This window comes from Cnephaeus nilssonii (assembly GCF_951640355.1).
Source record: "Cnephaeus nilssonii genome assembly, chromosome: 6".
NCBI lineage: Eukaryota > Metazoa > Chordata > Mammalia > Chiroptera > Vespertilionidae > Cnephaeus > Cnephaeus nilssonii.
Window position 1 is genome coordinate 60,810,404 of NC_137077.1, and position 14,535 is coordinate 60,824,938.

The window sequence follows — 14,535 nt, forward strand, 5'->3', positions numbered from 1 at the left end:
TCTCCCTGGGGTTGGTTCTGTGCACTCATTGTTCAGTCATCTTACCTCTAATGGTAATGATCCAAACACAGTGAACAGAGACCCCATAAACAGCTTTCTTTGGGTGGGTGTGAGGAGGGAGGGTGGAGACTGGCTGTAGGAAGAGGAAATTCAATGGTAGGCTGTATGAGTGCAGAGTGGGAATACGGGATATGGTCATTTCTTCCTTATTTCTCCAGGAATATAGACTGATCCTCATATCCAGGGATGTTCTAATTCATTCCTTTTACTCTGCTCTTACCCCATTTACTCTGCTGGCTCTACGAGAGAAAATGAGGAGGCAAAAATAGTTAACCTGCCATCCCAGTCAAAAGACTTGAATATGTGGGTATCTGATCCTTAAACCTAGAGATGTAGCTAGAACCTTCTTGCACATAAAATGAGAGCAACCACACATTCCATTCTGTAGTAGGGAGTCCTGTTCTTATCTGCTTGAAGTAAAATGGAAAGTCTGAGTATTGTGGCACTGAAATTCATTGATACTACCAAGTATTTTGTTGGGGGATGTCTGTTGCATATATTAAAGGTAAAGGGGGCACAATCAGGCAGCTTGTAATAGCAAAGTGATTGTCACATGGGCCTCCCTCAAAATTCTTCTACCTGCCCTTTAACCCCCTCCACCAGGCACAAGAGTTTTAGGGAGTAGGTGGCATATTTACTACCAAGTGGGGAGGGAGTTTGGTTTGACCCTAACCATCTGATGAATTTCTGTTTTCATTTTTTTTTAAATAAGGTTGGCAAGTTTACTGTCTTCAAGTATGAGAGCTACTCTCTCCTTTGAAAAGCAGATTTCTTATTTTCCAGTCACATTTTCAGTTCACTCTTGTTTCTCAAGTATGAGTCTCTAAGCAAGAGAGTGGGACTTTGGGAAGCTGGTCTCACCTCCTGAGATTCTAATTTAATTGGTTGGGGGGAGGCCTGAACATCAGCATTTTTAAAGCCCCTCTGGATAATACTCACAATAACCTTATTAGGTACATATTTTCATTCTTCTCATTTTACAGATGAGGAGATGGAGGCATAGGAGAACAATTACATTTGTGTAAATTACATAGATTTAAGAGGCAGAACTGAGATTGAATTTGGCCATTTAGCTACAGAGCTCTTTATGGTGCTTAAATTGATAGAGATAGCTAGCTAGATAGGTGATAGATAGATAGATGCACCATAAACAGTCACATTGAAATAAGAAAAAGAAATCCTATGATCCCCCAGCAGTTAGTTTAATTCAGTTCAGTTTTGAAGCCAACTGAATTTTAATTGATATTTTTATTATAACTGCCACAAAAACAAATTATGACTATCTACCCAGGAATCTAAAATATTTGACAAAAATAGTAACTTGATAGGATGGTACATAGTAATTTATAACTTAGGCACATAGATAATACTTAGTAAGCCTCTTAGTAAGGCTAATAGTTTTTCTTTTTTTTTTTTTTTAAAGATTTTTAAAAAATATATATTTTATTGACTTTCCACAGAGAGGAAGAGAGAGGGATAGAGAGTTAGAAACATTGATGAGAGAGAAAGCTGCTTCTTGCACACCCCCTACTGGGGATGTGCCCACAACCAAGGCACATGCCCCTGACCAGAATCGAACTTGGGACCCATGAGTCCACAGGCCGATGCTCTATCCACCAAGCCAAACCGGTTTCGACAGTTTTTCTTTTTAAAAAATCTTTATTGTTGAAAGTAGGTTAATAGTCCCTCCCTCCCTCCCTCCCTCCCTCCCTCCCTCCCTCCCTCCCTCCCTCCCTCCCTCCTTCCTTCCTTCCTTCCTTCCTTCCTTCCTTCCTTCCTTCCTTCCTTCCTTCCTTCCTTCCTTCCTTCCTTCTTTCCTTCCTTCCTTCCTTCCTTCCTTCCTTCCTTCCTTCCACCTTAAAGGCTGTTAAATGACTGTTTTTCTCCTTTTTCACTTAGAGCCCACTTTCAAACATTGAGTCACATGAAAACTGAATAAAAAAGGTACAGAAAAAAGTGAGGCATAAGATAACTTTCCTGAAGGCCCTACTCTCTGATGGCTTTGTGACTAATTCTTAAAATTCACAGATGGAATAAACTTCTTTCTCTGTGCCAGCCACAGAGGTAGCACCATCTATATTATAAAAGGCCAGTGGCCATGACGCCATAACGCCCAAATGGCCGGTCACCAGGAGGGGCATCAATGGGTCCCATGGTGGCAGTGGGAGGGACTCTGGGTCCCACAGTGGCGATGGACAGGACTCTGGGTCTCGCGCGATTTTGCACGCTGGGCTTCTAGTTAGTAATAAAGAAAAGACCATGAAGGTGACCAAAGAGAAATGAAACTCACAAACTGCCAAAATTAGACAAACTTCATAGAAGGATGTCAAGCTAACCCAGCTGTAGCTCTCAGCCCCTGGTTAAAGGCCTGGGTGACGGTTACTGCAACGGTTGGGTGAAGAACTAACACTGGCCTGTTTCATTTCAGCTTCCTTTTCTACTGCCTTTATTTCTCATATTTAAAAAGTGGCCCTAGCTCAGTGGATAGAGCATGGACCTTCGGACTGAAGGGTCCCAGTTTCGATTTAGGTCAGATGCCTGGGTTGCAGGCTCAATCCCAGTAGGGGGCGTGCAGGAGGCAGCCAATCAATGATTCTCTCTCATCATTGATGTTTCTCTCTCTCTCTCTCTCCCTCCCCCTTTCTCTCTCAAATAAATAAAAATGCTTAAAAAAGTAAATAAAAGTGTTTGACCCTTTCTTAAACGAAAGCTTAAGTTTAAAGCGAAATAAGCCAGTCAGAGAAAGACAAGTATTACATGATCTCACTCGTATGTAGAATCTAATGAACAAAATATACTGATGAACAAAATAGATCTAGAGACATAGAAGCATGGAACAGACTGCAGAATCTCAGAGGGGAGGCAGGAAAGGGTAGGCGGTGGAAAGAGATCAACCAAAGAACTTGTATGCATATAAACATAACCCATGGACACAGACAATAATGTGGTGAAGGCCTGGGGGAGAAGGATGGAGGGGGGCCTAAAAGGGGTTAATGGGGGGCGGTGGTAGGGGGAGAAAGTTTTAAGTTTAAAGAGAAGAGGGAAGGAAATTTGTTCCTCTAAGGCATGTGTAAAAACACATGGTTTGCAAAGTAAGTTCCGTGTACAAAATAATCGGGTTCCAACCCCAAAAATGTTTGCTGGATCCTTCCCCATGTGAACAGAGCAGGGGACGCCTGTCACACAGGTGGAGTGCGAGCTCCCTGAATTGAAGGGTGCTGGTGCCGTTCACATCCGGTTCTTAGTCTTTTAATTTGTGTTTCACACACAAGTTTATTTTCCTTTCTTACATTTCCCTTTAGTTTTCTTTTTTCCATTTTTTTTTCATTTGTCCTTTTTATCTTGACTTGAAAAAAACACACCAAAACTGCTTTAATGGTTTCCATACCAGAGTAACGACTTGTATTTTACTTCCCAGTTTCTCATGCTCAACATGAGTGTTCATTATCAGTTTATCTTCTTTTGCCTTCAGTTCTTTCAGTTTATGTAGTCTCTCCCCCTACTCGCAACCTCTCCCATTCTTTTGTTTTGTTATGTTTCCTTTTTGATATGACAGTGTGTGGGGAAACTCCTCTTTCTAAATATCTTGTTGCATTTTTGAATTCACATGTCTTGTACTTTCTCTGGACTGAATTGCATCGATGTGGTTTGTGTTATAAAGACTCTGTTAGAGGTTTGTAGCATCTCATAGACAGTCTCAGTTGGACCTATTATGAGAACTACTTCTTTCCTTGTAGTAAAGGCTCAGTATCTAAACATGAAGACACTTTTACCGCCAACTTATACAAATGAACTGAACTTCCATGATGAAACTGTTAAACTCAACATTACTGCCTGGCAATATGGCGATTTTTTTTTTTTTTTTTTTTGTCTGTTGGTCCCTGATTCTTTTCTTTTCTTTTTTTTTTTTAAATCCTCATCGAGGACATGAGAGAGAGAGAGAGAGAGAGAGAGAGAGAGAGAGAGAGAGAGAAACATTGATGTGAAAAACACCAATTGGTTGCCTCCCATACATACCCCAATTGGGGATTGAACCCACAACCTTTTAGTGTACGGGACGACTCTCCAACTAACTGTGACAGGCGTCCCCGGCTCTGTTCACATGGGGAAGGATCCAGCAAACATTTTTGGGGTTGGAACCCGATTATTTTGTACACGGAACTTACTTTGCAAACCTTGTCTGACTGCTTCTCTCTAATCCTCCAACCCAGGCAGGGCTGGTTCCTAATTCTTCCTGTAATACTTAGGATTTTGTGTGTGTGTGATATGGATCACACCATGCAGTGAATTAGGCCTCAAACTTGGGTAGGAGCTGTAACCTAGCACCTCTTTATACAACATTGTAGTTTTCCCATGCGTCCAGTGACTTCTTAGGTAACAATATTTTAGTACGATTTTATTGAGAAAGTTAAGCTCAATTCAGCACTATCCCCATTTTTCAGAGGAACATTGCAGCCAGGCCCTTCTCTAAGGATTGCTGTGTGAGAAGCCTGGCTCACTGCCGGGTCTTAGGGTGATAGCCTGGGAAACAAGCAGGGCCTCACGACTTCACCGGGTTCCCGTTGCCGAGAATAGGAGACACTGTTACCTTCTGATTTCTGGGGCAACCACACTTGTTTTCTTCACTATCCCACCTATTGAGTTGAGGAGTTATATTCCAGTTACCTCTTCCAAAGAGGATCTTTGTCTTCAATTTGCCCACTTTTGGTGGGCATATGTACTTAATTGCTGGCTGTAGCAATTTCCTAACAATTTTCAGTTATAAATTTTTTTCCTTAATTTTATTTAATTTACAGCTTCCAGTTAATAATAAAGCACATTGCTTCTATTCCAGTTGCACTGACTACTAGGAGTAATTGTCTGACCGCTTCTCTCTAATCCTCCAACCCCAGCCTGTTAATCAGTGTTTTGCCAGGAGTTTAAATTCAGTGCAGAGGCAAGAGTTGCATGGTTTATGCTGTAGTTCAGAGAAGTCAGGCCCTCCTGGAAATGCTTCCTTCTTTAGATCAAAATTCTACATCTGAAGCAAATGGGAGACCAGTAAATCACAGAACTTTTTGTAATGATCTTTAAGGAAACCATCAGGACCCTGAGTTTACCCGAGTTGGAGTTTGTTTGTGACTGTTGTTACTGCTTGAATCTATGGTAAAGCCCCTCAAGTTTGTTTCAGATCATTATTAATTTCTCCTAACTCAGCCAAATCAGCAGAAAGGTAAATATCCACCAATGCAAAGTATTTTTCAAAAGTTAAGCAGTTTTTGGTAAAACCCCAAACCTTATTAATCTTTTGCAGATGACAATCCATATATTGCTGATGATTAAAGATACCCATGTGTTACAATAGGGTTGCAGACGCACAGCCCATCTCTCTTTTTCTTGATCTTTCAGTAAAATTATAATGCTAAACTGGTGACTTTACAATCGTTTCCTTGGCAAAAGATTACTCTCGTAAGCACAGAGGAAAAGAGCCCTACTCACACACAAGTGTCTTCAATAACGGTGGGAGAACACAGGATACTACTGGCATAGTAAATTGCCTTTCTTCTGAAAACTCTCCTTCCTATCCTGCTCCATGTGCCCAAGTGTAAAAGCACCGCTTTGAAACTACTTCATCTTGTAGATCAAACACGTAAGAGAAAATGACAATAATAAAGCCCCAAACATCCTAGGAATAGCTGGGAGAAAACCCTCTAGGACAGTTGGAAATACATCAGTGCGGAAGTATGCAGCTATGTTGAGTGCACTACTTGTGTTTCTTATGCACACGAGTGGGAACTGCAGTCGGATTTTAAGGAATTATGTTAAAATTGATGCTCAATCACTTTTCTTTGGGGGAGGGGAGTCCTTTCCCTTGGTTCTCTCCAGGTTCCCTCGTTGCCAACTTTTCTGAGTGGGAGGCTTAGACGATAAAGGATTCTTGTGGGGATTTTTAAGTTTCCTCTTGAACAATTATCTCCTGTTTCTTCAGAATGGGAGCTAGAAGAGTGATGGTTTTTATTTTACCTATAAAATACAGAAATACATAATAATTTTAAAACAGCTTTCAAAAAGCACACCAAAGATTCTACCCTGAAATAAATAATTAACAGCAGGTTTCTGAGATTTCTTCATCGGGCAACTAGTTTATTTCAGTTACAACCAGGTGTGCTGAGAGATCCCAACACATTGCCAGTTGGCTGGGGCCAGGGAGGCAGACCTTGCAGGCGGCTAAAGAAACAACGCATCACTGACAACTTCCATTCATCATCCCGGCTTCGGCCAGGGGTAGAAGCTGGAAAGAATGGTCTCCATGTGCGCTCTCGGGGAGGAGTCTTCAGGGCTTGCGCACTTTTGAAAGAAACCCGGCAATAGTCTTTTATGTGAGACTACGTGTGCCTGGGAGGACGCAGACAGGACACTGTGTGGTTCGGCTTCCCTCTTACAGATGGCCTCTCTGCTTTGCAGGCAGTGGGGGTGGACAGGTGTGTGGTGGCACAGATACAACTGGACACCTTGCTGTGCTGTGACAGGTTGCTCCTTTCTCAGTCATCGGAGCTAGGTGTGAATCTTGCAGAATACCTTGTGGCAAGCACGGGGATGCCATCGGTCCCTTTTTTACACCTTTGCTGAGGATTTCTTACCCTCTCCCCACCCATTATAGGTGTTTGCAAATGATGTAATTTCTCTTCCTAGTCTCCTCCCTATGTCTTTTGCCTGGGACATCTAGGGACATCTAGAATCTGTGTTTTCCTTTCTGTTTAACCAAAAGACTAGTTCCAGATTTAGCAAATGAAACGGCAGACCAATAACCAACTCAGTTCAACAGATTAAATTATTCTAATCTGGAATTTTGACAAATGATTTGGAAAATGGGGTCCATACAAATACTCCTAAAGGCTTCAAGTCAATTCCGACTGTGCTTTACTTTTGGAGGAAGGTAAATAGAACTGTTTTCTAAATATGTCCAAGAGATGATTAATAAAGGCAGTATCATTTATTTTGCCCCATAGCTGTACTCACTCATTAAAAAATAAAAACCTGTCTGAGGCTTTTATGTGAAAAGTCCACCTCTCAGATGCCAAGTGATCAAAGTGCCGAGCTGCATGTGAGATCCGTAATTGTGCTCGCACGGCCACTGAGGGCACTGGCTCCTGCTGCCTGCTCGCTGACTGTTCTGGCAGCAGGAATAGGTGTTTTCCTGTGTCCACTGGGGAAGCACATGTATTTTTTTTACTGGTGCATCTTAGCTGCTGATGCCTGAAAATTTGGCCTCAATTGTTTATAGAAAGGAAAAGCAATCTGAGCTGTCAGCCTTGATATTACCTAAACCTGCATAGAATGTGGTAAAATAATGCAAGATTTGTTTTGTAGGCCTGTTTCATATTTTCCAGGCAATAGATCAAATCAGTTCAGGGTTCATTTTTAGTTCTTTAACAAGCTGACGCAGTGTGCTGGCAGTAAAATAAGAATGCACTTTCACATGGAAGTGCCACAGAGACCAACTTGCTCTTTGTGCTATTTATTAATAACTAGAGAACCCTCAAGAATTCAGTTCAGCACTTTTGATGGGAAAACTGAGATTCTAGTTCTTTCTTGTGTAATGAGCACCATCTCCATTTGGTATCTTAGCCTTATTCCCTTGTCAATTCCTACTTTCTTTTTCTGCAGTTTACAAGTGTTTTACACAACAAACAAGCCATGAGAAGAGTGAATAAATCATCTATATGCCTTTTCTCTCACATTCTTCCCTAAATCTTGACTCTTCCATATGTTGGAAATGCCCTCCCCTACATACCCACTCCTTGATTTCTTACACCAAAGTCACCCCAGGAAAGCCACCCCTGACCACCATACCTAAAATGCCAGCCCTCAAACCTGACACTTTATGTCACTGTTCTTTTCTCCTTAGCCTTTATTTCCATGGTCACACTTGACCATTTCTTTGTGTCCTTGGGTCCGGATTATCTGTCTCTCCATCTGGAATATAAGCTCCATGAGGACAAGGATCGTCCTGTATCTGAGATTTCTTTGTCGGGCAACTATTTCAGCCGGCGTTCCATATCCTATATAATAAAAGAGTAATATGCAAATTGACCATCACTCCAAGACACAAGATGGCTGCCCCCATGTGGTCAAAGATGGCTGCCCCCATGTGGACACAAGATGGCCACCACAAGATGGCCTGCAGGGGAGGGTAGTTGTGGGCAGTTAGGGGTGACCAGGCTGGCAGAAGAGGGCAGGTGGGGGAGACCAGGTCAGCAGGGGAGGGCAGTTGGGGGGGGACCAGGAGTACAGGGGAGGGCAGTTTGGGGAGGCAGGCCTGCAGGGGAGAGCATTTGGGGGGACCAGGCCTGCAGGGGAGGGAAGTTGGGGGGTAGACCAGGCCTGCAGGTGAGGGCAGTTGGGGTGGGAGCAGGCCTGCAGTGGAGGATAGTTGGGGGGGGGGGGACCCAGGCCTGCAGGGGAGGGCAGTTGGGGGGGACCAGGCCTGCAGGGGAGGGCAGTTGTGGGCGATCAGGCCATCAGGGAGGGCAGTTAGGGTTGACTGGGCCAGGAGAGGAGGGCAGTTGGGGGAGACCAGGCCATCAGGGGAGGGCAGTTGGGGGGGACCAGGCCTGTAGGGGAGGACAGTTGGGGGGGGACCCAGGCCTGCAGGGGAGGGCAGTTGGGGGGGACCAGGCCAGCAGGGCAGGGCAGTTGGGGGAGACCAGGTTTGCAGGGGAGGGCAGTTGTGGGCAATCAGGCCAGCAGGGAGGGCAGTTAGGAGTGACCGGTCTGGCAGAGGAGGGCAGTTGGAGGAGACCAGGTCTGCAGGGGAGGGCAGTTGTGGGCAATCAGGCCAGTAGGGAGGGCAGTTAGGGGTGACTGGGCCAGCAGAGGAGGGCAGTTGGGGGAGACCAGGCCAGCAGGGGAGGGCAGTTGCGGGGGACCAGGTCTGCAGGGGAGGGCAGTGGAGGGGGGGGGCGCAGGCTAGCAGGGGAGGGCAATTGTGGGCGATCAGGCCAGCAGGAGGGCAGTTAGGGGTGACTTGGCCAGCAGAGGAGGGCAGTTGGAGGAGACCAGGCCAGCAGGGGAGGGCAGTTGGGGGGACCAGGCCTGTAGGGGAGGGCCATTGGGGAGGGACAGGCCTGAAGGAGAGGGCAGTTAGGCATGACTAGGCCAGCAGGGCAGGGCAGTTAGGGGTGACTGGGCCAGCAGGGGAGGGCAGTTGGGGTGACCAGGCCTGCAGGGGAGGACAGTTAGGGGTGACCAGACTGGCAGGGGAGGGCAGTTAGGGGTGACCAGGCCAGCAGGGGAGGACAGTTAGGGGCAATCAGGCCAGCCGGGGAGCAGTTAGGCGTCGATCAGGCTGGCTGGGGAGTGGTTAGGGGTGATCAGGCTGGCAGGCAGAAGCGGTTAGGGGCAATCAGGCAGAGGCAGGTGATCGGTTGGGAGCCAGTAGTCCTGGATTGTGAGAGGGATGTCCAACTGCCAGTTTGGGATCGGGCCTAAATGGGTGGTCGGACATCCCTCAAGGGGTCCCAGATTGGAGAGGGTGCAGGCTGGGCTGAGGGACACCCCCCCTCCCATGCACGAATTTCGTGCACCGGGCCTCTAGTATATTTATCAAATGAATGAATGGAAGTCATTTGTCCCAGGCTTTGGTTTCTTTGTTACATGATGAATGATGTGTTTTCACAGCCTGTTTGAATGTGGTGCACTAAGGTCTCTGTAGACTTCACCCCTGTCCCTGCCGACAAAGGTCTGAGTGTGGCCTATGGTCTCCTGGAGTCAGACTCAGCGTCAGGGCCGGCAGTGCAAAGCTTCATTCAGTGAGCCAGCCTTTTTTGAGACATTTTCTCTGGGCTGAGTTTCCCTTAAACACCATCAAAACCAACCTTCTATCTCTGTCTGGATTCTGTGCCTATTCTCCTTCCCCAGCATTTTGGATAGTAGAGTGGATTTGAGCTAAACAGCTTATTCCTTCTTCACATAATAATGCAGTTCATGCGAGCAAAGAAGCCAGCATGGCACTCCACCTATGGGAAGCCCGGAAACCAGACTTTGTGGACTAGCGACGTTTGCATTCGCCACACTTGCAGTCCTGGCGCCCTGGACAAATGCATTGAGCCTCGCCATTGCTTTGCTGGGTTCTGAGAACATCCTGTGCTTCTCTGATGTTAAGTTTTACTGCCCATGAAGGCAAACATCACCTCCGTCACGGCCAGTTAAATAGTATCTTTTACAGTGGACTTCTGCATATCTGAAACCCACCCATCCAAAGCCAAAAGTAATGCCGGAGGGGAGAGATTTTATTCTGCCATGTTTCTTACAAGAGGAGATCAAGGGTCAACTCAATTCATAAAATTACTGCAGTCATTTTTCAGCTGGCTGAGAGACTTCACAGATCAAAAAATACAGTGGCTCCTAAATGATTTCTGATATGCACAATTCTAGTGTTTTTTCTTCTCAGCATGTGGTGCAGAGCCTGCCAGAAACCATCTTTGCAGCTATTGACAGGCGGATTAGAAATCATCCGCGATGGTTTCCATCGTTTCTCTACAGGCTGGTCATCCATTTAAACTGCTTAATGCGCGCTCCTCTCAAAGCCTGCTTTGTACATGCTCTTCCCTTACATGTTGCTCTTCTCTTTCAGTGTGGTGCTCACCTTGGGCATATTTTTGATGACGGGCCCCGTCCAACCGGCAAAAGATACTGCATCAACTCGGCCTCCTTGTCTTTCACACCTGCAGAGAGCGCCGCCGGGGGTGGTGGGGCCGGCAGCCCAGCCCAGGCGGACAAGGCGGAGCTGTAGAGCCCGGGGCCGGAGGGAAACAAGTGTACTTAATGCACAGCTTATTAACAGAACTCAGAGTTGTCTATCTTAGATATATTTTTTCAAAAAAAAATATACAGGGTCAGTTTTGTGCTATTGATATATTTCTTCTTTTGCTTAAAACAGAGGCCCTGGCCACCAATGTATTTTGCTATTGACTAGATCCGGAACTGTTTATAACCTTAGCGAGCTGCGACAGTTTTGTGAAACTTCTTCACAAGCCACTTCAGTACCATTTGGCATAATTTTCCTCATCACATAGCTTCTTTTGAGATTTGTTTTCCCCTAGTCAGAGGCAGCCATGAAAGTGGAGATCTCCAGGCGCTGTAGGGGCCGGAGCTCAGAGTGCGGGGAGCAGGGAGGAGACCTGTGAGACACATGGCCCCGGGCATTTCACAGATAAGGATGGAGTGATGTCTCCTGAGACTTCTTAGCTTTGTGGACTGTTTGAGCTAAGGTCGTTTATTCTCACTAAAAGGGTGTGAAGGTCTAAAGTCTTTCCTTATGTTAAATTGTTGCCAGATCTGAGGGGGCGCAAGGAGCGTTGTGGCAGAGAAGTAAACATTACCTCACGGTGAGGCCTTTACTTTATTTTCCATTGAAAACTTTGGAATGTAAGACAACTGTAAAATGTGGAGCCCCATTTTGCCCAGAGTTCACCAAGAAGAACACCTGCCCTTGCCTTGTAGGAGTCCGTCCCTGCACCCCTAATACCAGCTGAGTCTGGAAGGGCGCGCTGGTGAATTCCACTGTGCACACTAAAATATCGGGAACAAGCATTTCACCAGGCAGCAGAAACAAGAGAGCAGAGGAGTCCCAAGAGGATGTCCCTGGGGGCCAAGTAGCCAGCATTAGGCAGGAGAGCTGACAGGGTCCTGCAAGTAGCAAACAGCACCCAAAGGGAGGGACTCTATGCACAGATTCAGGCGAACTCTGGAGAGAGGGTGGGAGTTAACATAGGAATAGCCAGGAGTCGAGTCCCACCCTTGACACTGATCTGTTGTGTGGCAAGAGACAAGCCATTTAGTCTCTCCATGCCTCCTCTTCATGTACAAACTGAGACATACAATATTTGTAAAATAATCGACACTCTCAGGGCAAAATTATTATCTTGCTACACAGTGAAGATCAGTGTTGTGAAATTAAACTGATCTGGTTCTAATAGCCCTTGAGGCTGAAACCCAGGCATTTGAAATGGAAAGAAGTAGAGAGGAGGCTGACTTAGCTGATTGGTATGGAAACAGCTGGGCTAAGAGCCAGAAATGTTTCTTTGTAGCAGTGTGGCTGGTTTTACTCCAAGGAGCCCTGCTCAGCTGCTGTAGAACATTCAGGCTGGTGGGATGGCTGTCATTGTGCACGGATATGAGCCGTCCTGATACAAGTTGGTATCGCCGCCACCAGGTGTGCAGGTTCAGTTTTTATGGCTGATATATTTTGTCTCTGTGGCCTTGAACACTAATCCTGAAATGTAGTTTTTGGAAAAATATTATTTTTGTAAATCGTTGGAGACATGAAAATTGACATCTTTCCTGATATGCACCAAGACAAAAATAAGAAAGAGGGACACCTGACAATTTTAGAGAAAGAATGAGAAATTAAAATGGAAAGTTGTGACAAATCAAGATGTCAGTGTGGTCATGTCTGCATTCTTCTATGTCTCCACCAGCTTCCTGGGGAGGCCCTGAGGTCCTGGTGACTCCTGGTCCTCGAGGCCCGGCTTCGCAATTCCGGATAAGTTATGCTCGTCTTCCCTCACTGCCAGGTGTTTCCCCTCAGGCCAGGGTCGCTGGGGAATTTGCAGGTTTCACTCCCCTGTAGACATGAGATATAAAATTTAAGATCATTGAAGCCTCAGCATCCAGACAGTTTTAGAAGCTGTTCCCGACCTCACAGAGGGAGCCCCAACATTATCCAGTGACCCAACGATCCCATGTGGAGTCGGCCAAAGAAGTGGGTCTCCCCGGGCATTTCCTGCCACAGTGTGAGCCTGTCCTTTGGGGGTCCACGCAGCACTTCTCACATCCCCCGAGTTAGGTGTGGTGGCCTGCCCTGGGGTCCCTTGGACACGAGCCACAGTGTTGGGATAGACAAGGAAGATAAATGAGGGGCTTCTTTCCTCTCCCCAGAGACTCTGGGTTCTTACTGTTCCTTCACTTTTATTGTAGGGCTTAACATTTCCCTCAAAAAACTCTGTTTCTAATCCTTAGTCTTTGTTTCATGGGAAGCCAGTTTTTATTCTACCACGTTTCCCAGCATCAACTTTAAGAAAAATGTAGCATCCATCGAAAAAAAAAAAAAAAGTGGTTTGATTCCAGATTGCTTTTGAGTTTAAGTGGTATCAAATTTCAGTATATTTCTGTCTTATGTTAAGGAAATATATTACTAAAATGTCAGTGAGCAATAATGTCAGCTGTCGAGCACTAGATTTATTTTTGCAGGATATGGAGTGCAATGAACTGAGTCAATATGGCGAGGTGTATGTGATCTGTGGGAGTTATGCCATTTAGCATAGGAAATGCAGGGGACTTTCCCTCTCTGCCCCAGTCCTTGCTGTACCGTTAGGAGACGCAGACTTCTGCCGTGTGTACAAAGTATGTCCAGACAATCATGCAGAACAGGTCTGAAGAAAGCAGCAGTATATATTGTATTAGAGGACATTTCTATGTATTTTAACCTTGTATTTCTTAGATGCATTTACATTCTTAATGCAAATAAAATAGTAACTTAAAAGCCTCTCCATGTTAACTGAATTGAAAATGTCTTGCTTTAAATACAGAATACAACCGATTACTATTTGTTCAGAAGGACAAATATTCTTTTTGCCTTAGATAGCTTTGTAATAATTTTTTCTCAAACGATTCAAAACTTTTGAAAATGATATGAAATTTTCATTAGAAAATCCCTTTCCTATGTTTATTGTATACAATAATTATGCAATAAAATTTCTTTATAAAAGTGTTTTCTTGTCTGATTCCTAGACTCCTCATTTTTAGCACAGATACGTGGACCATCCATTGGAGTTTGCAGTAGGCTGCTCTCCTGACCTCCTCACCTGGCTGACAAACCTGTAGTTTGCATAGAGGGCCTTTTACCTGTGTGGCCTTTGCAAGCTGGGGCTCTCTAAGTGTAGGGTGGAGTCCCAGAACCCAGGAAAGGCCTCCGGGATTCGGAAGATTGGAGGAAAGAGAAACACTTGCCGAATTACTCCACCTTCACTTCACCTCAGTAGAAACTTCAGCAGTTTGTCTGTGTTTTTCTGCTTCAAATAGGGACTTTGGGGAGTTTCATCCTGATAGAACTCTGTGGATAAAAATACAGGAATGATACCATGCTGATGCCTAGGTTTCCGTTAAACAATTTGACAGGAGACTTACACTGTTCTCAAGAATTGGTCTCTAAGGAAATACATAAGGAGTTGCCCATTGCTCACAGATGAGTTTGCCTTTAAAATCATCTCTGCAGAAGCGTTTCTGTACACAGCCATGCATCACATAATGTTTAGGTTAACGGACTGGATCGACATGATGATGACCCCACAAGATGGTCCCACACCAAGCGTGTAGTCTCCAGACTGCAGCATCAGTATCACCTAAAAAATTGCTACTAATACAGTTGTTCAGGCCTCTCCCACTCACTGCACCAGGAATTCTGGGTTGGGCCCTCACAATTTGTGCTTTAGC

At 45.3% G+C, this 14,535-nt stretch overlaps 1 protein-coding gene across 1 annotated transcript in view; it reads left to right on the plus strand.

The window, feature by feature from the left end:
• MSRB3 (methionine sulfoxide reductase B3) overlaps window positions 1-13,815 on the plus strand; it is a 180,580-nt gene extending 166,765 nt beyond the window's left edge. The window contains 1 exon segment of the mRNA XM_079775189.1: window positions 10,676-13,815. Coding sequence (XP_079631315.1) covers window positions 10,676-10,834 — 159 coding nt within the window. The 3' untranslated portion in view covers window positions 10,835-13,815.
• The last annotated feature ends 720 nt before the right edge of the window (window positions 13,816-14,535 follow it).